Raw genomic sequence first — 20,164 nt, 5'->3', positions numbered from 1 at the left:
GTCTAACATCATAACCTCTGTGACCTTCGCATTCATCTCGAATCTCTGCCGCAGTTGTCAACCGGGTCCATAAATATTTACCGTGCGTAAAATGTGAGAAATGTTCTCGGGAAGTGATTCCACCGAGTCGCAGAACTACACGCAATGGCCCCTGAATGCGTCCGCGTATCAGAGCATGCAGAACGAGCAAGTCGACTGGGCGGCGTTGGCCCATCAATGGATCAAGATGAAGGAGGCAGGGCCGCCGCTTCCGGACAAGTTGCTGACGGCGCCGCCTCCGCCGGTGATCAGCACGCCGTCGACAACCAAAGGCGAAGCGCCCATGGACGTTGAAAACGACTCAGACTCGAATAACATGGGTTCGGATTCGAATGATGGTCCAAACTGGAGCACCCAACAACAACAAGCACCAAATAATTGGAATTCATGGGGTGGCAGTGCTTGGCCACCTACCATTTCGTCTTTACCTATGAATAAAGCACCTTTGCTTCCAACTCCTGCTTATAATGCTTATACAACAAGTACAACTGCAAAAGATGAGCAATTTAGGTAAAAATTTTAGTTTCAATGCAGATTAATAGATTAATAATGTTTAAATTATTGTTTAGTAGTGGTAATACAGGATATTGGTCTGGAAATGGCAGCCCGAATGCACGATCTTCTTCAGCAGCTCCAAGAATAATGAAACCGCATAACAAACGCTTTAGTAAAGTGAATATTCCGCTTAAAACAGCCCCACATCCACCACATCTAACTTCGAGTGTGAATACCATTCAACCTGGTGAAGCTTCACCACCTACGATTGATGCAAACAAAAGGAAACAACTTCCTGCGTGGATACGCGAAGGTCTCGAGAAGATGGAGCGCGATAAACTTAAACAAATGGATAAATATCGCGTTAGGGATCAGTTTGATGATGTTGACGAGGAGAAAAATCGACTTAGAGAGGACGCCATGGAAATACTGAAGAGTACCGTGCGAGAAAATGAAAAATTAGTCAAACCATTGGTAGGTTTCATTAATTTTTAGTAAAATTAATAATTTAATATAAAATTTTATCTTTAAGAGTGATTATGGTAATGGTTCTCCACTGAATGACAGCGAAGATGATGAAGAAAGGAGCCCAGTGGCGCCCCCACCGCCACAAATCACCGATCGTGTCCCAATTGTGTTAACCCACGAAGAAATGGTAATGTTTTTGATTGTTTTAATGAAATTTTATTGATTTTAACATGTTTAGATGTTAAAAGTGCGACGTACAATGACGGAGATTCTTCTAAAGGTAACAAATCGTGAAATAGCGCAGATCTGTAAAGAGGAACAGCAACGGCACGTAAGGAAACTGAAAGGTTTGTTCATTTATACACATATGCAACACACATCACAATTTCGCCCCAAAGTACATTAGTAGACCACACCAAATAAGCAATAAATAATACAAATACATGCGCCACGTGTGTAAACTAGCATGTAGCATTTAATGTGGATGTTATAGCGCGTACGTTTCTGCCGCTCCAAGCTAGTGCTGGGGGCGTAGAGTTTATTACGTTCGCAGCAAGCGCAAAGGGCAATGTTGAAACTAAAATGTGATTTAACCCTCAGCCGTTGATCAGCACGTAACAGCACCCAGCGCAGGTGCGAACCTAAGTGCCAGGCTCGGTAAGTGTCTTCAATACTTTCACTAAATTCTTTAACGATTTGGTTATGTTGTGAAATTTTGAGTTCTGTTCGAAAGGGAGGTTAGGTTAGGTGAAGTTGTGGGATTATCTGACTTGAGTTTAATTTAGGGCTGGGTGCGTATGATGGATCAGGAGAGAGCAGTGATGAGGGTGGCGGGGAGGACGAAAAGACCGAAGTTGACTCGGATAATGAACTCAAAGTAAGTTTTAGGTTATGTTAAGTTATAGAAATGAAATTTAATCTAATTTTTTGACTAGGATATAATAAAACGACGAAAAGAAGAGTTTGAGAAGACAGAACGTGAGATTGAGAACAGACTGGCTGAAGCAGAGGCTGAAAAAGATGGCGACGCGGGTAAACCCCGACGTGAGAGTCCCGAAAGTACAGATTCTTCAAAAAATTCACCGCCGGAAAAAACCCAAGGTATTTTTTGGTTAGTTTATATGAAAATTAAGATTTTTTAAGTGAATTTTGTACCAGATCGTCGTTCCCATACCCCGAAACCAACCAGAAGAGTACAAAAACGTTCAACAGCGCCATCTAGCAGTCGGTCGTCCTCCCGCTCGAGCTCTTCATCATCCGAACGCCGTTATCGCCGAGATCGTCGCCGACGCTCGCCGTCAATCACCAAACGACGCTCTTCCACGCGTCGCAAATCACGCAGCCGATCTAGATCGCGATCGAATCGCAGCAGTTATCGCAGTGACCGCCGCAGCAGCCGACGGTCGCGGTCACGCAGCCGTCGCCGTCGGTCGCGCTCACGCTCGTACGACGCCGGTAGGGGTAAGAGGTCCCATAAGCATTGAAAACGATGTTGATTGCGCGAACATTGCCCAAGGTTACAGTTACACGCCCAGGTTGTATACAAATCCAAGCATGTGACATTCACCTCTGAGTGAGCGCCGCACGCGAATCACTCAGAGTCGTGAATTGTCGGCGAGAATCGGAAATAACTTGCGTTTTGTCTTCCTTAGGTGTTTTTTTTTTGATTCCACTGCGGACCTGGATTAAGTCTTCACAAGTAGGATTTTTCAGCTTACGATAAACTAGTTTAAAAATATTGTAATAATTAATTTATAATATAACAAAACGTTCATTCATTTAAAAAATCATGGAAGACTTGTGGTTTTTTTGATGCGGGCGTGCGTCAAGCGAAGATGAATCTACCACTGCGCAGGTTCAAGTAAGTGTAGTACATATTCAGCTTGAATAACAGCCAGTATTTCGCCATTGTGTTGGTTAACTTGCTGAAACGATCGCGGGCGTCGTCAATGCGACTTTTGTACACGGATTTCACGCAGCATTCGGACATCACTTGGAAGGCGCCCATTCTTGCGGTGGTTTTCAATGTTGATTCAATTCCACGCATCAAATCGTTGGTTTTGAGTATTAGCAGCATTTCCGGGTTTACCTGGTTGAGGATTTCGGTGATGTTGGGTAATAGTTTTGGGAATTCGTTTTGCATGCGGTCTTTTTCGAATTTCGTACGTTTTGAACTAAAAAACATTGAATTTCGGTAAATTTTTAGGTTAGGAATATCATGGTTACCTTTCTAGACCCGCCATGATGGAATCCCACGTTCTGCCTGTTATCATACACGCAAAAATCGGATATACTTTATCGCTGATGCCTAGATTACTGCAGTATGTGCGCATTTTTATTCTGTCCCGGTCGAGGATACTCAACCAGAGATTTGCATAGTCTACCATTGTTTTCCTACTTAAATTCTGAAAAAATCATGATTACTTTGTAATAATCTCGATTAAAAAGTAATAATTACAGCGTAAATTCCGTGGTCTAGAAGAATAAGCTCTAGAGTTCCCTGTTTAGTCTTTTTGACTAAAATATTACCAGGATGTGGATCACTATGGACGAAACCATGGATAAAAATCATTTTGGAATACAACTGGCCAAGTTTTGCACTGATTTCAAACGGATCAATTTTTTCCTGTTTAATGTACTTCAAATCATTCACTTGGCCACCTTCGACGAACTCCATGATTAAGACACGTTGCGTGGACAAATCATCACTGAAAACATAATATATTTAAATATATTTAAGGTTAGATTCGTATTCATAACTTTGGTTATGTTTATTAACCTGTTTTACTTACTAGACTTTAGGCACTTTCAACCATTTGCACTCCTTAAACAATTCCGCGATTTTTGTTGCATTACTGGCCTCAATCTCGAAATTCAACTCAATCGGCACGTTTTTCTTCGTTTCATCAACAACCCATTGAAACTGAAACTCCGGAAACACCCAGGAGACGATTTTCACTAAATATTCCATCGTTTTCAAGTCGGTTTTGCAATTTTTACGTATAAAAGGATGTTGTACTTTCACAGCCACTGTTTGACCATCATGCAGGACTGCTTTATGCACCTGCGCTAAACTTGCAGTGCCCAAAGGTTTCTCTTCGAAACTACTAAAGAGATCTTTGATATCTTTGCCTAGGTCTTCTTTTAGGACACGGCTTACATCGTCTAGAGTATTTTCCGGTGCGTGGCTATGTAATACCTTCATGGTCTCAACATATTCTTTCGGCAGTAAATAATCTAGTGCTGCTACATACTGACCAACTTTTATGTATATTCCTTTGTTTTTACAGCATAAATCCAGCAGATTTTCAGCACCGTGACGATGACAAGCTGATTTGATCTGTAAATACTCATCTGATTCATGATCCAGACCAGTACCATACAGATTCGTGCGGTAGATGACAGATATTTTGAAAACTGAGTATGCTGCCCTGGATAAACGTATCAATCCAATGGAATTGACTGTTTCATGATCAGTTCGCAAGGCCCAGGTGTATGCACCCAGTGAGGAAGCAGCCACGCCAAGTTTTAATAATTTTCTAGACATTTTTAGCGATTTTTGAGCGGTTTCATCACTATTTATAGTTGTTGAAAGGTGAATCTGCAGAGTATGACTAACAACAAAAAAGTGAAAACTTTGTGGTCAAAAAATGTTAATTGGCTTTCTCTTATGAAACTTATACATACTTTAACAATTGAAGAAGTAGAATAAGTGTGAAGTACTGATGCAGCACTTCCAATATCCGCTCCCACCTTGTCGGTTAGTAAGAAGCTTTAATTGACCCATAAACTATTCATTACGAAATGATTATAATTAACAATTGCATTGGAAAACATCAAGATAAGTTGGAATGCATTGAAAGTAAGGTTAAACGTTGAAATGCGACGTGTAATTTGAAATTACCAAGGTAAATGTGCAGTTTTCAAGTGGGAAACTTACCAATAATGTTCTCACAAGTATTTTATACGCGCGCAATTTTGATAAGGCGTCTGATATCGCTAATTAGTTGATTATTACTGTGTTATGTCATGGACAGTCATGAACTTTACATAATTACGTATTTTTTCATACATTTAAATATTTCCAACTTGTTTCTAGTAATATAAATGATTGCAAATTGATTTATTGTTAAATTGTGCGTATTTTTGAACTTCATACCTAGTAAAATATACGCAAAAATATTTGTGCGCATTAATAGTTAGGCAACCAACATTACACGCAACAATTTTTCCACGCAAGAACAAAATATAAATCAATCAAACAATAAAAATGTCGTGCGTTTCGTGCAAACATACGTAAGAAGACAAACGAAAATATTTACATTGTGCCCACCCGAAATGCGTGCGTTCTCATTTTATTATTATTTTCCACTTTTTATTACTTATTACATCTCCCAGTGATGCGTTCACTTTGTTTAAGTTGAAATCAAATAATGTTACAAATGACTGTACACAACTAAACGTGTTTTGATAAAAAACGAATGTACAAATTACGTTAATGGCATAACTGAGCCAACACACGCTCAGCTATTGAAACAATTCAACTTATCCTACGGAATTGTAACACAAAAGTTCATTTGCCTACGCGCTGCTGACATTTACTATAAAACTGCAGCACCGAAAAGAATTCACGCTCATCGAACGCGTGCAAATGGCGCCCGGCGTGTATAAACTCAGTGAGACGAATCTGCCACGGCGGATATCCGCACAGATTCAAATACTCCCCGAAATAAATCGCCAGTTGCGGATCGGGGAACTCATAGTTGGTCAGCAGGTGTTTACTGATGATGGGCACTGTTAAAACCTGCTCGGTGTGTGATAATTGTCGACATGCATCGACCAGGGCAGCACGACCAGCCGATAAAATCTTTACATGCACTTTCGGCCCGGCGAATCCGTTCTTTCCGGTTGTATTTGCTCCATGCCAGATTAACCTCTGACTTTTATTCATTCTCGATTGAATTCTCTTCATTAATTCATCTTCCCACTTAACTAAAAGACCTAAAATTTTAATAATATTAAAATTATTAATTAAACTTTGTTGTTTATAAGTTTTTGAAGTGTTTTGCTTACCCAGTGGGTCATAAAAAGACACATATTGTATATTTGTGGCAAGCGACCACAAAACCAAGTTAACTAGAATGTCAAGATGCTTGGAGTTGGTGGATGCTGGTGATGTTGGTGGACTAGAAGGCAGCAGCACTGTTAAATGCTGTGGTAGCTTCCTCAGCTGCGGCAGTTTGTCGCCGCGTAGCAGTCTGTTGTATACCAGGAGGTAAACATCACGAGTTTGTGTAATTAGCGCGACCACCGTGTGCGCCAATAACCATAGCACATAATAAAAGTAATCACTAACCATTTTATTTGGCGCAGGTTGCTATGTATCTATGTAATAGTACTATTTGTTATTTTAAACTTTGCATTAATCAACTTCTAGGAGCGTTTTAAGCAGGAATTAATTCTGTAACAAGTCAGGTGTCGCGATTGTACGGATGTACTCATGATGCAAGGTTACAAACGTCTGATTAACACTTGGGAGTATCAATAATTCCGCACGCAGATGTGCAGTGTGTGTGTGTGATAATAATGTTTCGGGGTTTGGTGGCTCGTGTGTTCCGCTGGAGATGATGCAAGAATGTGAGGCGTTTCGGAGGTTGTAGTCGCGATGTACCGACGAGCCACGCACCGACACCGACTGATCCGAAACGCTGTACGTTGCTATCTGTCGAGTCAACGCGCGACGAAAATGAAAATATAAACGAGCTACGAGTGGGCAATCAGTGCCGGGATATCTGAGATTTCAAATTAAGTAATAATAATAAATAACAAGTAAGTTTTTTTTCTTGCCTCATAAGTAATTACCTGTATAATAATGTCAAAAATGGTGGGTGATTGTAATTGTGGCTAATTATTGGCTGTTAATTTAATTATTATTACTTTAAAGCATAAAATAATTAATAATTTAGTGAATATAGTGATTTTCTGTGGTGGTTTTGTTAAAATTCTGTCAAAAAGGGTTCAAAGCATGTCAAAATTAGGTTAGGTTAACATAACCTAAAATATTGGGTTAAACTTTTAAGTCACGTTTTTTTTATATTTAAAGTGTTTTTCAATTTACTAATGACTAAAACTGCTTCCATAATAATCAACTTGCGTCATTTTTGGTATGTCTATTTTGTTTTTTTCTACTTTTTGTAAGTCTACACAACCTTTTTATACATTTCTGCGAAATATTACAAAGTTGCGTGAATTTCGTTTGCATTCACTTATATTTGCTGAAGTTATCAAAGTGCGAACACGTTTAATCAATTTTTCATATGTTCGGCTGATAACTGATTTGTTCCACGTTGCAAAGTTTAAAACGATGACGGTGCATACGCAACTCGGATACAGAAAGTGATGAATCAAAATAAATACATTATGATAAAATCGCAATGAAAAAACGTCAATATTCATGCAATTTTCGTATGTTTTGTATAGCTGCGAGTATATTGAGGTAACTGCGGTAGTGAGTCAGATAATTCATGAAAAAAACTATCGCGTGCGATGATAACAGGCTTATTTTAACAGTAAAAACGAAAACAACCCAAAATGTATAAAAACTTGTCAGGTATAAATATAAATAAAAGGATAAATTGGTTTTACTGTAAAAATCCCGTTGATTTTTGGTGTTTGTAAACAAAAAAACTATTTTTCTTTAGAAATTCATCTGATAAACATCATTAAACAATATAATTAATTAATAAAACCAATAATTACCATCTATAAGTCATAAAAATGCTTAATATGCAAGTAATGTTCTTGAAATAATGGTTTTTAAGGTTATAATAACATAACTTAACCAAACTTATTCATTGACTGCTCAAATACCCAGAAAAGTACAAAAACCATGTAGATATTAATATAAAACGATAAAAATGATAATTTTACTTTAAATTCCCGTCGATTTTTGTTGTTTATAGCAAAAAAACTATTTTTCTGCTAAATTCAACTGATAAACGTCATTAAACAATAAAATTAATCAATTAAACCAATAATTACCATCTATACAAGTAATGTTCTTGAAATAATTGTTTTTAAGGTTATAATAACATAAATTAACCAAAGTTATACATTGACTGCTCAAATACCAAGAGAAGTACAAAAATCATGCAGATATTAATATAAAACGATAAAAATGATAATTTTACTTTAAATACCCGTTGATTTTTGTTGTTTACAGCAGAAAAATCTATTTTCTTGATAAATACAATTGATAAACGTCATTAAACAATAAAATTAATCAATTAAACCAATAATTACCATCTATAAGTCATAAAACTGCATAATATGCAAGTAATATCCTTGAAATAATGGTTTTAAGGTTAACATAACATAACCTAACCAAACTTATTCATTGACTACTGAAATAGAAGAAAAGTACAAAAACCATGTAGATATTAATATAAAACGATAAAAAGGATAATTTTACTTTAAATTCCCGTCGATTTTTGTTGTTTATAGCAGAAAAATCTATTTTCTTAATAAATACAACCGATAAACGTCATTAAACAATAAAATTAATCAATTAAACCAATAATTACCATCTATAAGTCATAAAGATGCATAATATGCAAGTAATGTTCTTGAAATAATGGTTTTTAAGGTTAACATAACATAACCTAACCAAACTTATACATTGACTGCTCAAATACCAAGAAAAGTACAAAAACCATGTAGATATTAATATAAAACGATAAAAGGATAATTTTACTTTAAATTCCCGTCGATTTTGTTGTTTATAACAAGAAAAACTATTTTCCTCTAAATTCAACTAATAAACGTAATTAAACAATAAATTTAATTAACTACCATCAAAAAATCATATAAATGCATAAATATGCAAGAAAAGTCCTTGAAATATCCACCATAAAAGAATATTTGATGTTTTTCAAAGGGATAAAATTAAAAAAAACATTGTATAAATCATACACCCTATATATTCTTAGTGCAGTTTATAAGTAAAGTAATAAGCTCCCACTTAAAGAGCACAAATATTCAGATAAGATACGATCAGTACTGGATTTCATAAAAAAAATGGATTTATTTCTTCTCTGCTTTGTCCTCCTTGTCGTCTTTCTTCTTATCCTTGCCAAGATTACCCACTGCTTGTCGAATGGCCTCCGACTGTGGATCAACACCCGGCAGATTCTCCAGTACACTTTGCAGGAACGCTGGGTCATTCATCACTTCAGAATAGTCTTCATCGCCTTCCACATCCATGGATTCCTCGCTTTTCTTTGAAGTTACTTGCGACGTGGACGATGATTCTATACCATCAACATTTTCTATTATATATTTTACATAAAATTTAAAAATAGAAATAATAGGATTATGGATTAATTAGTGCTTACGAGTATCCTGCATAGACATCTGCACAGCGAACGCGATTTGTTCTTCTTCTGTCATGTTAGCGAAATCAACGCTGGCGTGTGAACCAACCGGCTCAGTAGCGTCTTCTTCCATGGACATAGCCAGGGCTCTCTCTAGGAGAGCTTCTTCGGTTGGTTCCTCTTTGATAGCAGCTGGGACGCTTTCCGTGGTTGATGCTTGCTTTGCGCGAGCGGCGTCACTTTCTTGACGCTGGCGTTGTTCCTCCATGGAAACACGCAATGCCTGCGGATTTTTAGATTAATTTTAAATGCAAAACGATATAAAATAAAATTACCAAAGCTAATTCGGGGTCTTCATTCGGATCGACACCGAATTCGAAACCGGAAGTGCCAAGACCAGCACCACCGGTACCATCTTCACCCTGGATGATCGGAGAAGTAATGAGAGCGTCCGATAGATGGGGACCTGGTGGAACAGTTACAAGATGGCTACCAGTACCATCCTGTAAATTTAATATTTAATAATTTAGTTTTTTTATGTTTAAAAATGCTGATTTTCTTACTTTTCCATTTAGAGTGTTGACAAAAGTAGTGAGGACATCAGTATTGATGGTTTCCTCACCGAAACTGATCAAATCCACGTTGACTTTCTCTTTTTTCAACTTCTTAGCCAATTTAACAAGTTCTTTCTCTTCAGCAGCGACTGGACTACCGACAAATGCGACGATACGCATCTTGTGGTTCTTCCCTTGGCGATGTTTCAACGCCAGCTGATAAAATAAACATATTAACACTTAATAATTAAATAGTTATAAACATACATGAGCAATCCTGATGCCTGTGTGCAGATTAATGTCACCATTCGGGTTTACTTGATGCAATTTGGACAAGATTCTGCCTACATCACTTGTTAAAGTTGCCAGAACTTCCACACTACAAAATATTTCTATTAATATTTATGTTATTATTATTTTTTTTAATATTTACTTTGCGAGTGTAAGTAATCCTACATTATTCTCTGGATTAGACCTGGTTTTCGAATGGCAGACTAAATTCACTGCATCTTGTTGAGCTTGGAGTCTTGTAGGCACGAAATCTCCGTTTCGCATGTAGTCGCTGTTATCAACGCTGTAAACATTTAGAAATTAATTAATATTTGATACAAAGAAGAACAAGATGCAAAGTCATCTGACATTATAGGTTAGCTAAAGTGATGTTTAATTTACTCACCATATCATTGTACTTTCCAGAACCATTTTGAGGATAATTTACGTGTTTTACGCTGTACTTTAACTGGAAATTTGATAATTTTCCTTCAAAATTGTTCGTGAAATGAATTCTCGATTGAGTGAAAAATGCAAGTTGGTTTGTAGGTGAAAGACCGAATTGTCAAACACAGATTGTGTTTATAGTATGAAAAATACTGCATAGGTGGTGCTGTAATTCAAAATAAGAAAGTAATCATGGCAACACTGTAACCGTGACATTCGACGAAAACAAATGAAAAACGTTGTTTGTTTCTTGATTGTTACATGTTAATAATCATCAAAATAATTCTTATAAATAATAGAATAGCTTTAAATACAGAAAATAACTAATAACTACATGTGTGTTGTAGAATTAAATCTGTTATGATTGTTAACAATCGCATCAGTGTAACAAAATGGTAGGTTATATTTTCTTCACTATTTTTGGCCCCTTAAGTTTCCCACTGACGACTTTCCTCAAAACATCCGCTTTTAAAAATAGCAACCAGCGCACGTAGTAATCGCGCGCAATCAATGTGCGTACGATTTTAAATATAGCACAATTGTAAACTGCACATTAGCCCAACACCTTGATGTCGTTCAAAAACAAAAAAAAAACTATGTAATAACTATTGCAGTTGCATTTGTGCCCTTGACTATTGAAACGTGCCAGCATTTTATGCCAAATTACAAATCACAACACTTCCATTGGTCCCAACTGTAATATCTAATATAATGATTGCACAGTTACTGCTCAACTGTGTGCTCAATTAGTTAAGTCATTTTAAATATATCAGCAAAATATGTATTGGTGTCCTCTTTCGAATTCCGCAAAGAGGAAATTTATAAATAGCAGCAATATTCACTGGTACCTGAAAATAAAATAAATTTCCTGCTTGATATTTTAGTCTGCAGCCGGCGAGGACGACAGCAAGATGCGTTTGCAAAAGAAAATCAGCGCCGGGACAACTTTACTCAAGGAGCAGCCGTTCGTTTTCGTACTCAGCTCGAAACTACACACACAGTACTGCGACAATTGCTTTCAGAAGTTAGTAAAGTTAAAATATTATTTTAAAAACTTGAAAAAACTAAATTTTTATGTTTTAGAGGGCAGTTATTGAAGTGTTCCAACTGCCAGTTTGTGTATTATTGTGGAAAAGGTTGTCAGCGTGAGGCATGGTCAATTCACAAGCCGGAATGTGTGAGTTTGCGACGTGTTGCACCTCGGGTGATACCAGATGCAGCTCGACTTCTTGCACGACTCATTCGGAAACTCCGCAAGGGTGGAGATCTTGTGAAAAGTTACTATACAGAAGGAAACTTTCGAATGTTTAAAGATCTCATGTCACGTAAGTAAATAAACAAAGTGTTAGAATTTAAAACCTATTTTATTAAAGTTTAATTAGTATTTTTGATGTTTTTAAATTTAAACTTGATTTTTCATGATTTTTTCCTCTAGATTACACGGATTTGAAGGAAAACTCGAAGAAAATGGAACATTTTGTATCTTTATGCGGTGTTTTATTCGATTTTCTCGGCGGTGAATCACTTCCCAACTCAGCGGAGCTGATGGGCATGTATGGCCGAATGTGCGTCAATAGTTTCAACATCTGTGACGCTGAAATGGTCGCCTTGGGCACGGGTATTTATCTCGGCGCGTCGGTGATTGATCATTCATGTCGCCCGAATGCGGTGGCGACTTTTGAAGGCACCACACTCTATATTCGTGCGATTGAAGACCTGCCATGTTTAGATTGGACACATGTAAGTTATTTCAAACAATCTTTTGCTTTTCCATAAAAATATTCATTAATTGTTGGTTGTAGATACATATTAGTTACATTGATGTAATTGCAACGACGGAAAGTCGCCGGGATGAACTCCAGCACACTTATTATTTCATCTGTCAGTGTCCAAAGTGTGTGGATACAAGCAGTCATTATGTTACAGGCGCTGCATGTCAGCATTGTATCATTGGCTGTGTGAATAGTAAAACTTTCAAGTGTGAGGATTGCGGTGAGGCTGCTAGTATTGAATTCATCGAAAAGTTTCGCGAAATTGTTGAATTCTCCGATGGACATTTAAAAAACATGCAGGATATGGCTTGTAAGTGTTAATTTAAGTTATTTTCTTTGTAAATGTATAAAAATAACTTATGTTTAGATCTGGATGTGTGTAAATTTTGTCTAGACAGGCAGAAAGGTGTCCTGCACAAGTTAAATCGTCAATATGTAAGAACTCTGGACCTGGGCTTTCAGGCAAGCATCGATTTTGGTCAGTGGAAGGATGCGCAAGTGTTTGCAACGGAATTAATCGATGGATACAAGTATATTGATTAGTTTTTTATGAGGATGCCATATTTTATTATTGTTTTGTTATAGAATGTACTATGGGGATGTGCATCCGTTGTTGGGGTTGTTGTACTTGAAACTGGGGAAGATTTTAGTCTATGAGGCAAAGTGTAATGATGCTTTGCAATATTTAAAACTGGCGTTTGATAATCTCAAGTTAACACATGGTGATACCAGTAGATTATTTCGAGATGAATTGTTGCCATTGATGCAGCAAGCGCGATTAGAAACCGGATCTTTTTAAGTTTTGTATATTATATTGTAAGAATGTTTCTGTAAATCTATTATTCCAATTGGATGTGTATGTTATTTGTAAATTTGTTTGTAATGCGCTGTTGCCATGTTCATGCAATGGCGGATGTCGTGCGCGTTCGTCTGATTCCGAACACTGCGTCATCCGCGTCGCACGGCCTTGGCGTACTGCCCAAGCGCACTTCGAGCGGGATTCATTCCGATTGGCACTTTGGCCATTGTGCCTGGCTGCCATGTTTTGTTAACTGTGGGGTGTGTTGAGGTGGATTTTCGGCAGCAGAACATCAGCCCCGTTTGTAAGGTAAACCCTCCATGGATTTATTTCAACTAGACGCGCGAATTGCGTCAATGGCGCGCCTATACACGAACATAATTGCCGTTGTTCTGATCCTAACGTGGTGACGGCCCTCCCGACGATGCTCGCGTGCAATTCGGCGGTACATTGTGCAATATGCATGCACATCGGCCTTGCAAACGTCACAACAATGAAATTAGTATTAAATCTACTGTATTCTAGTGCAATACACATACACACCACACTATTCTCTCTAAATGACGATAATTATAGCCCGTAATAGGCCTAGACGGTCGCCAGACATCGTCAGCGACAAAGAGTCGTCCGTAATTGCATCGCACTTTATTTATTTGTTCGATACGCGCGCGCCAGCCGACGAAGGAGAAAGTCTATTTTTGCGCGTGCAGTCTACTCGCATTCGTGCGCTATAATTAAGGAAAAAAAAATACATGTTGCTATTATGCAGTCATTCATGTTTCTTGCATTTGTTGTTCCAGCAGTTACGATGGGGGTCTGCAACAAGAAGACGAAAAAGGACACCGACTACTAAATAACTACCAACAACTAAACAAGACACTACTAAACTACTGACTAATCCACACACGCTCACACACTTATATTCGCGAAGTAAAACGACCACCACCATCAACACACACACACACGCGCAGCAGCTAATGATGCGTCTGATTATTTGCCCAGCCACGAAGAATTTTTTATACCATGTGTAGGAGAAGAGCAATAGTTAGTCGCAGCCACCCACACGCTCGTACTTCTGCAGGAAGGCAGGATCGCTGCCAAGGAGGCGCCAAACGAGCGAAGAACGCGCGCCGCACCGGCACGCGTGAGCTATTTTGAAGTCCACGCATGGCCATCGTCGCCCTTCGCAATCGCAGGTACCAAATAACAAGTGTGCTTTGTATAATCATGTTTTTAACGCTTTATTTGTAGCTAAAATATATTATGAAGTATCCGCAACTGGTGTCCATGCCATCGGCCGTCTCTGATTGGCTTGAAGAGCAGTTGGAAGCGCGCGGAATCGACGCCGTCGTCTACACGCGTTACGTCTTGAGCTTATTGTACCGCGACCCCGTCGATATCATTTGTCCCGACCAGGACCTCCATATCACTCATCCAAACAAGGTAATAAAACGTTTCCATTGTCGATAATCTCTTACTAATGAGCGTAGATTTGCAAATATTTTTGTCAATATTATTATCCGATAATTACCCTCTTAATGGCCAAACTGTTATTGTAACTTGGGGTTGAGAGAAGGGATGGCAGTGCATGTTGGGTAGAGATTACTGAAGCATGTGTCGTTTCTATTGCGTAGGAAGTGAGACGTGCTGGAGGCGGTAGAAAACGCCTCTGCCGTTCGAGCGACTACTCGCATTGGGGGCATGCCGACGCAGATCGACTTAAACGTTCGGCAGCCGTTGAATGTCTGAAGTCTGCTTCTGATCAGGTACAGTCCGAAAATTAACACGAATTGTTTTCTATGTGTGTATTTGTGTTTTGTGATGTTTTTGAAGAATTGTTCTGACTGATTTTGTATTTTGGTAGAAATGTGGCATTGAATCGCTCGTGGATGAACTCTGTGCTAAGCTGAAGGAGATCCAGCGCGAGGGTGAAGTCGTCAGCGTCGAGGAACCGCGGATTGCAAAGGAGACAAAGGCCGTCCGCATCCCGAAGAAGCTCTCCGAGCGTGACTCGGCCCGGCGTTACTACGCCGCGTTTCCGGCGTTAGCGCGCACTCCCTCGAACCCGAGCCCGAAGCTGGTCCACTTTATACCGAAGTGGCTCGGCTCGCCAAAGCGACGCATCGCGGGTAAAAAGTCTCAGCGTGGTGCCGCCAGTCTGGAGGAAAAGTTGCACTGCAAACAGGAAGCGGAAATGAAGGCGCGCTCGACTGGTAAGCACCGTTTTAACTATTTTTCGCGCGGCGTTCCTGGCGGGCACAAAGAACAAACGCGCAGGGAGGCTGAACCACTGCAACACTCCGCCGTGATGAACGAGGAGGCGATGTACGAAGACCTGCCGGTGCTTGGCGATATTCGCGACTTGCTTGATTCGCCATCGCCACCGTCGACAATGATGCCTGTCGATTTGATGAACCTGGCGAACATGACCGACACGGGCAGCAATAAGTTTCTGCAGTGTGGCACCAATATTATTAGTTCCATTTGGTCCACGAGTAAGGACTCGCTGCAGCCGGTTGATCTGGATCATGAATTCAGCAACATTCGCATTGATCACGGTGTTTGGGCGTCACCGCCGCAGTCGTTCTTTGACGACGAGAGCGGTGGTGATGAGTGGAGCTATACAATGCAGCGTTGGTCTGATGGTTACGAACAGGAAAGCCTCGTAGCTAAAAGTTTGCTTAAACTGAATCACAATCGCGACGATAGTTGTTTCGCTGAGGTTCGCCCGCGCAGTCGCTTTACTGTGCGCGCTAATCAAGCGCCCGTCTTGAGTCCCCGACCTGTGGAAGATGTGGAAGCGGATGCGCTTGTGCCGAAAGATGATCTCTTGCACTCGGACAGTAGTCACTTTAAGCCGATCAATGAAAAAGCCGAGGCCAAGAATCGTGTGTACGCCAACGGCACTACTTTTGCCATTCATGCTAACTTGGACGTGGTGGCATTCCAGCGCAGCGAGAGCGGCACTTTGTTTCTGCAAGAGTCCGGGTGCAATAAGCGCTATCAGGAGTATAAAAAGGATCTGTCGAACAACAATTTGCGCCTTAAGTTCATTGTTAATCCGAATGATAAAGGCTGTCAGACAGACGCTGCAGACTTGGATGTTTCACTCTCGCGATTGGCTTTTACACTCACCGACTGTGATGTGTACAGCGATGATATCGATGCGTACTTTGATGAGCAGCTCTCGGATGCCGAGTCGTCGGAGCAACGCCCCGATAGCATGATGGCGGAGCTTTTTGGCAAGGAGCATAAATGCGAGCAGTGTTGCGGCGATTCGCCGTGGTCACAGCGTCAGCAACTTGCCGGAAGTGCGGCCAGCTCCAACATCTGGAACGGCGAAATATGCATGTCGTGTTTGCGCGCCAGCCACTCTTCCGACGGCGGTGCGTTCAAGGTGACCCCGCTGGAGGAGCGTCAGCAGTTGCGCGAGGACATTCAGGAGGACGGCGAACAACTGCTTTCCGATTTGAGCAGCCTGCAGAAGAGCTACATGGAAGAAGATCTACCCTTTGCTGAGAATACTTGCGACATTGGAGCACTCATCTGCTCCACCAACGATGACGATGACGACGACGACCATGGCAACGTACACGGAAACACCGCCGCGTGGAGGCAGTTACGGATCAAGCACAACAGTGGCGGCGTGCCGATACATTCGGCGTCTTTCAGCTTCGCTACACGCCTGCAACAGGACTGTCTGCTGAAAATGGCCACGATTCCGACACTCCGCTCGGTTACTTTGTAATTTTAGTTGTTTCGTTTTTTTTTATTTACGCAACTATTCAAAAGTGCGCAAACGTTTGCAAGCAGGATTATTTCCCAGATTTTTAAATACGCACGCAAATTATGCACGTGCTAGACGAATAAGCCGACCTCAGGAATCTCGGGAAATAACAAAGTAAAGATATATTTTTGTTGCGTGTTATGATATGCATATTATCTGTAACAATCAAAACAGCAAACTTACATAAATTGAAAATAGTTTTTATTGTAGGCAAAGTATGATTTGAAACCATAAATTAGCAAATTTTTTCGATGAGAAGGTAAAAAAAAACACACACAAAAGATGCGTTTAGAGAACGTAATAAGAAATGATGGCGACTTCTTGCACTGGCCGAATATATTTTTTCCCAAAAGGCGCCGAAACCTATAACGAAGTCGCCCCAGTATCTAAATATTTAATTTGTAAATTATTCTATATTCTATAAACATGTTTTATCATTTTTAATTCTAACGATTGTATGTGCAGTAGGAATAATAACAGGAAAACGAGCGACGCAGAACACACAATTGATGAGCGTACAGATGGAAAAGAAAGATGATAATTTAAATAATTTTAAAGCAGAACATGTTAACCGAGTTTAAGTTAATGTGGCATCTGCGGCAGGAGAGATAGTTGTTGTGGGAGGAATGAAAATTAAAGGTTTAAATGTACTTAGTTGAATACTGCTTGAATTTCTTTATGCGAAACAGCGAATCGGTAGTTGATTATAGCAAGATGAACTACACGACATTGATAGGTAATATTCAAGCATAAAATTAAAACCAAAAAAATACACAAAATAATGAAAAACAAATATTTAATAACATAACAAGTATGCGATATACACACGAAGAACGAATGTTGAAGCAAGCAAAAACTGCGTACAGCGCATTAGATTCCTGTAGATATCCGATGGCGATTTGATTATTTAGTCAGAACGAACCAAAGTTACTAATCTAATTACCAAATGAGAAGTACGAATGCTAAGAGTTTACAAAATGATTCGTAGAAATATTTTGTATTAGCACTTGTAATTTGTAATATTGCTCAGAACGGTTGCCCTTTTTTGTGGATAACTAGCGGAATCTAATGGAGAACGAAGCGTCAAAATGATTCAACGAGATTTACATTGACAAGCGCGAATTTGCCATGTGGAAGCTGTGTGTGAATGGGATTTTGTTTGTGCTGATTGTTTTAAATGTAAATGGAAATGTAACAACGCGCAAATGTTGAATATGAGCGAATCGCTTTCGGTTCTTACGCGTTTGATTTCAGAAAGAAATTCTCGTTGCTGAATCAGACATCATGCTACAAATCCAAGCGTGTATAAATTTGTAAACACGTGTTGAGAAACTATAGCGCTTCGACGATTAATTTGGTGCTTTGTTGTTCGAACGCATATGATTAATCACAAGGAAAATCTTGGGAAAATGAACTCTCAAATGGGAAACAGAAACGAGTGTAATAAATTGTATATGTTATTCATAACCGTAGCGCGATTGGTTTCGATACTTTTGCAAGAACGAAAGATTTAATGTATTTGACGAGAGTTTGCCCGAGAGTTATTGAGGAGCGCAAATGCTAAAAATATTCTTATGTTAAAATGTAACAACTAATTATTGATAATATTTTGTTCGGTGGAAAATCTCCGGCGAATAATTGCAACCTCAAGCGTGGTCTTGTTTCGTTTGAGCTTGAGTTTGCAAATGTTCGTCTTGTATCGTGATTTTCTCATTTTATAGTTTATGGAGTATCATTTGTTCGCGATCGACGTTTCCGCGTTGACACATAACATCTTGCCTTGCCGTTGTTATGTTTGACTCGCGACGAAGTAAATGTGTTGTTATATTTTTGTTTCAAAGTTTTTGTTAATTATTATAGTTTGTTGATTTTCATTGGAACTTTCAACACATTCGAAATTTATTAAGTGGTGACGTCGATCGTATTTAGTTAATCTAAAAAGCAAACAGTCAACTTACAGGAAATTAGGAATCAAACACGCGTCGATGTCCAAACGCATTTTATGTTTGTCTGTAGGCGTTGTCTCTTTTTAATTTTTCGTTGAATTCGTCATATTACGGTATCAAATTTGAGATGAATTGAGATATGTTTAGTGCCTATTTTCACTTATTCGTATGCCTTAACACTTATTATATCAATTACTCTTTCAAAATATGGTGTTGAACACGACAATTTGTGAACAGAGCAAAGGAAGTGTTGGAAAACGAAGTGCAGTCATGTTTCGGCTTGCATTTTACATGTAATAATGAGAATTTATACCATATATCTTAGTGATGCAATTCAAAACACCTGTATTTTGAGAGTAAATTCAAATAAAACAATGCGGACACTAATGATATTGTAAATCAGATTCAAACTGAAACTATACGAAATTAGATATATTGAACAAAGATGCAAAAATAATTGAAGGAAATACAATGCGAACAGAATAAAGAACATAAATGTTATTCCTTGCAATCAGTGTTTTTATTTTATTTATAATGTTCCCTGAGTTTGCTCCTGAGCCTTCTTTTTCAGTGGAATGGACACGAGATCTTTTACAACATACATACCCTTAACCCTTCCCAAACCTTGTCAAAGTGTCCTAAAATGCTCTGCATATTGGCATTTTTCTAAAAATTTGAAAACGTGGTGTGGAAAACACCCTGTATCTCTTGCGCTAATTCACTTTCTATGTGTTTTTCGCCGCCATATTATACTCCAAGACACTATTATACGATGCATTCTCTTTCAGCCTGCTAGACTCGTTGGAAGTGCCCTAAAATGCCCTTCAATCGTTGGCAATTTTATGAAAATTTGAAAACATTGTGTACAAAATACACTGTATCTCCTGAACTAATTGACTTTCCCAAAGTTTCTCAGCGTCAAATTAGAGTTCAACAGATCCTCTTTGCAATGCATTTTATTTCAGTAATCTAGGCCCTTCGGAAGTGCCCTGAAATGCCCTTTAAATGTTGCCAATTTTATGAATATTTGAAAACATGGTGCGGAAAACACCCTGTATCTCGTGGACTATTATACTTTCTTGGAATTTCTTGATGCCATATTATAGTTCAAGAGCCCTTCTTGACGATGCAACAAATATTAACCCCCAATTCCTTTTGGAAGTGCCATAAAATACCTATAAAATAAAAGTTGGCAAGTTTGTGAAAATTTGAAAA

General features: G+C 39.0%; 6 protein-coding genes across 13 annotated transcripts; 3 read left to right on the top strand and 3 right to left on the bottom strand.

Moving 5' to 3' along the window:
• The first annotated feature begins 11 nt into the window (after positions 1-11).
• Positions 12-2,792, top strand: LOC135791399 (arginine/serine-rich protein PNISR). Of its 3 annotated transcripts, XR_010548028.1 has the most exons (9): positions 15-549; positions 609-1,008; positions 1,067-1,189; positions 1,241-1,349; positions 1,603-1,659; positions 1,788-1,879; positions 1,938-2,103; positions 2,161-2,537; positions 2,655-2,792. XR_010548028.1 is itself a non-coding variant. In XM_065301801.1 (8 exons), the coding sequence occupies exons 1-8, from the start codon at positions 101-103 to the stop codon at positions 2,484-2,486; spliced, it is 1,719 nt and encodes a 572-aa protein (XP_065157873.1). In that variant the 5' UTR covers positions 12-100; the 3' UTR covers positions 2,487-2,792. The 3 variants fall into 3 exon arrangements, 2 of the variants coding, with proteins under 2 accessions (XP_065157873.1, XP_065157872.1); XM_065301801.1 differs by having other exon boundaries at positions 12-549; positions 612-1,008; positions 2,161-2,792; XM_065301800.1 differs by having other exon boundaries at positions 2,161-2,792.
• LOC135791401 (aarF domain-containing kinase 1-like) lies at positions 2,728-5,064 on the bottom strand. 2 transcript variants are annotated; one of them, XM_065301802.1, is made up of 6 exons: positions 4,943-5,064; positions 4,690-4,792; positions 3,795-4,616; positions 3,461-3,710; positions 3,229-3,407; positions 2,728-3,176 (listed from the first exon to the last, which is right to left on the bottom strand). In XM_065301802.1, exons 3-6 carry the CDS (start codon positions 4,547-4,549, stop codon positions 2,828-2,830), a joined length of 1,533 nt encoding a protein of 510 aa, XP_065157874.1. In that variant the 5' UTR covers positions 4,550-4,616; positions 4,690-4,792; positions 4,943-5,064; the 3' UTR covers positions 2,728-2,827. The 2 variants fall into 2 exon arrangements, with proteins under 2 accessions (XP_065157874.1, XP_065157875.1); XM_065301803.1 differs by lacking the exon at positions 4,943-5,064 and having other exon boundaries at positions 4,690-4,868.
• Positions 5,065-5,319: 255 nt separating this feature from the next.
• On the bottom strand, positions 5,320-6,750 carry LOC135791302 (dehydrodolichyl diphosphate synthase complex subunit nus1-like). The gene is made up of 2 exons (XM_065301678.1): positions 6,076-6,750; positions 5,320-6,003 (listed from the first exon to the last, which is right to left on the bottom strand). The coding sequence occupies exons 1-2, from the start codon at positions 6,359-6,361 to the stop codon at positions 5,576-5,578; spliced, it is 714 nt and encodes a 237-aa protein (XP_065157750.1). The 5' UTR covers positions 6,362-6,750; the 3' UTR covers positions 5,320-5,575.
• A 2,208-nt stretch (positions 6,751-8,958) lies between these two features.
• Positions 8,959-10,786, bottom strand: LOC135791301 (26S proteasome non-ATPase regulatory subunit 4-like). Of its 2 annotated transcripts, none has more exons than XM_065301675.1 (7): positions 10,605-10,786; positions 10,362-10,502; positions 10,196-10,307; positions 9,938-10,144; positions 9,710-9,877; positions 9,396-9,657; positions 8,959-9,329 (listed from the first exon to the last, which is right to left on the bottom strand). In XM_065301675.1, exons 1-7 carry the CDS (start codon positions 10,628-10,630, stop codon positions 9,085-9,087), a joined length of 1,161 nt encoding a protein of 386 aa, XP_065157747.1. In that variant the 5' UTR covers positions 10,631-10,786; the 3' UTR covers positions 8,959-9,084. The 2 variants fall into 2 exon arrangements, with proteins under 2 accessions (XP_065157747.1, XP_065157748.1); XM_065301676.1 differs by having other exon boundaries at positions 8,959-9,311; positions 10,605-10,784.
• A 53-nt stretch (positions 10,787-10,839) lies between these two features.
• Positions 10,840-13,265, top strand: LOC135791299 (histone-lysine N-methyltransferase SMYD3-like). 2 transcript variants are annotated; one of them, XM_065301674.1, is made up of 7 exons: positions 10,840-11,040; positions 11,530-11,669; positions 11,729-11,970; positions 12,081-12,385; positions 12,448-12,727; positions 12,812-12,947; positions 13,003-13,265. In XM_065301674.1, the coding sequence occupies exons 1-7, from the start codon at positions 11,038-11,040 to the stop codon at positions 13,214-13,216; spliced, it is 1,320 nt and encodes a 439-aa protein (XP_065157746.1). In that variant the 5' UTR covers positions 10,840-11,037; the 3' UTR covers positions 13,217-13,265. The 2 variants fall into 2 exon arrangements, with proteins under 2 accessions (XP_065157746.1, XP_065157745.1); XM_065301673.1 differs by having other exon boundaries at positions 10,841-11,040; positions 12,785-12,947.
• Positions 13,266-13,382: 117 nt separating this feature from the next.
• Positions 13,383-19,460, top strand: LOC135791298 (uncharacterized). Of its 3 annotated transcripts, none has more exons than XM_065301671.1 (5): positions 13,383-13,525; positions 14,020-14,412; positions 14,468-14,659; positions 14,851-14,982; positions 15,081-19,460. In XM_065301671.1, the coding sequence occupies exons 3-5, from the start codon at positions 14,480-14,482 to the stop codon at positions 16,962-16,964; spliced, it is 2,196 nt and encodes a 731-aa protein (XP_065157743.1). In that variant the 5' UTR covers positions 13,383-13,525; positions 14,020-14,412; positions 14,468-14,479; the 3' UTR covers positions 16,965-19,460. The 3 variants fall into 3 exon arrangements, with proteins under 3 accessions (XP_065157743.1, XP_065157742.1, XP_065157744.1); XM_065301670.1 differs by having other exon boundaries at positions 13,392-13,525; positions 14,017-14,412; XM_065301672.1 differs by lacking the exon at positions 14,851-14,982 and having other exon boundaries at positions 13,392-13,525; positions 14,017-14,412.
• Positions 19,461-20,164: the final 704 nt, after the last annotated feature.

Source organism: Atheta coriaria, unplaced genomic scaffold (genome assembly GCF_025399875.1).
Source record: "Atheta coriaria isolate IRGN ID8LTWV9N9 unplaced genomic scaffold, Caltech_Dcor_3.1 hic_scaffold_4_pilon, whole genome shotgun sequence".
In the NCBI taxonomy this organism is placed as follows: Eukaryota; Metazoa; Arthropoda; class Insecta; order Coleoptera; family Staphylinidae; genus Dalotia; species Dalotia coriaria.
This window is presented reverse-complemented; position numbering and strand designations above follow the sequence as displayed.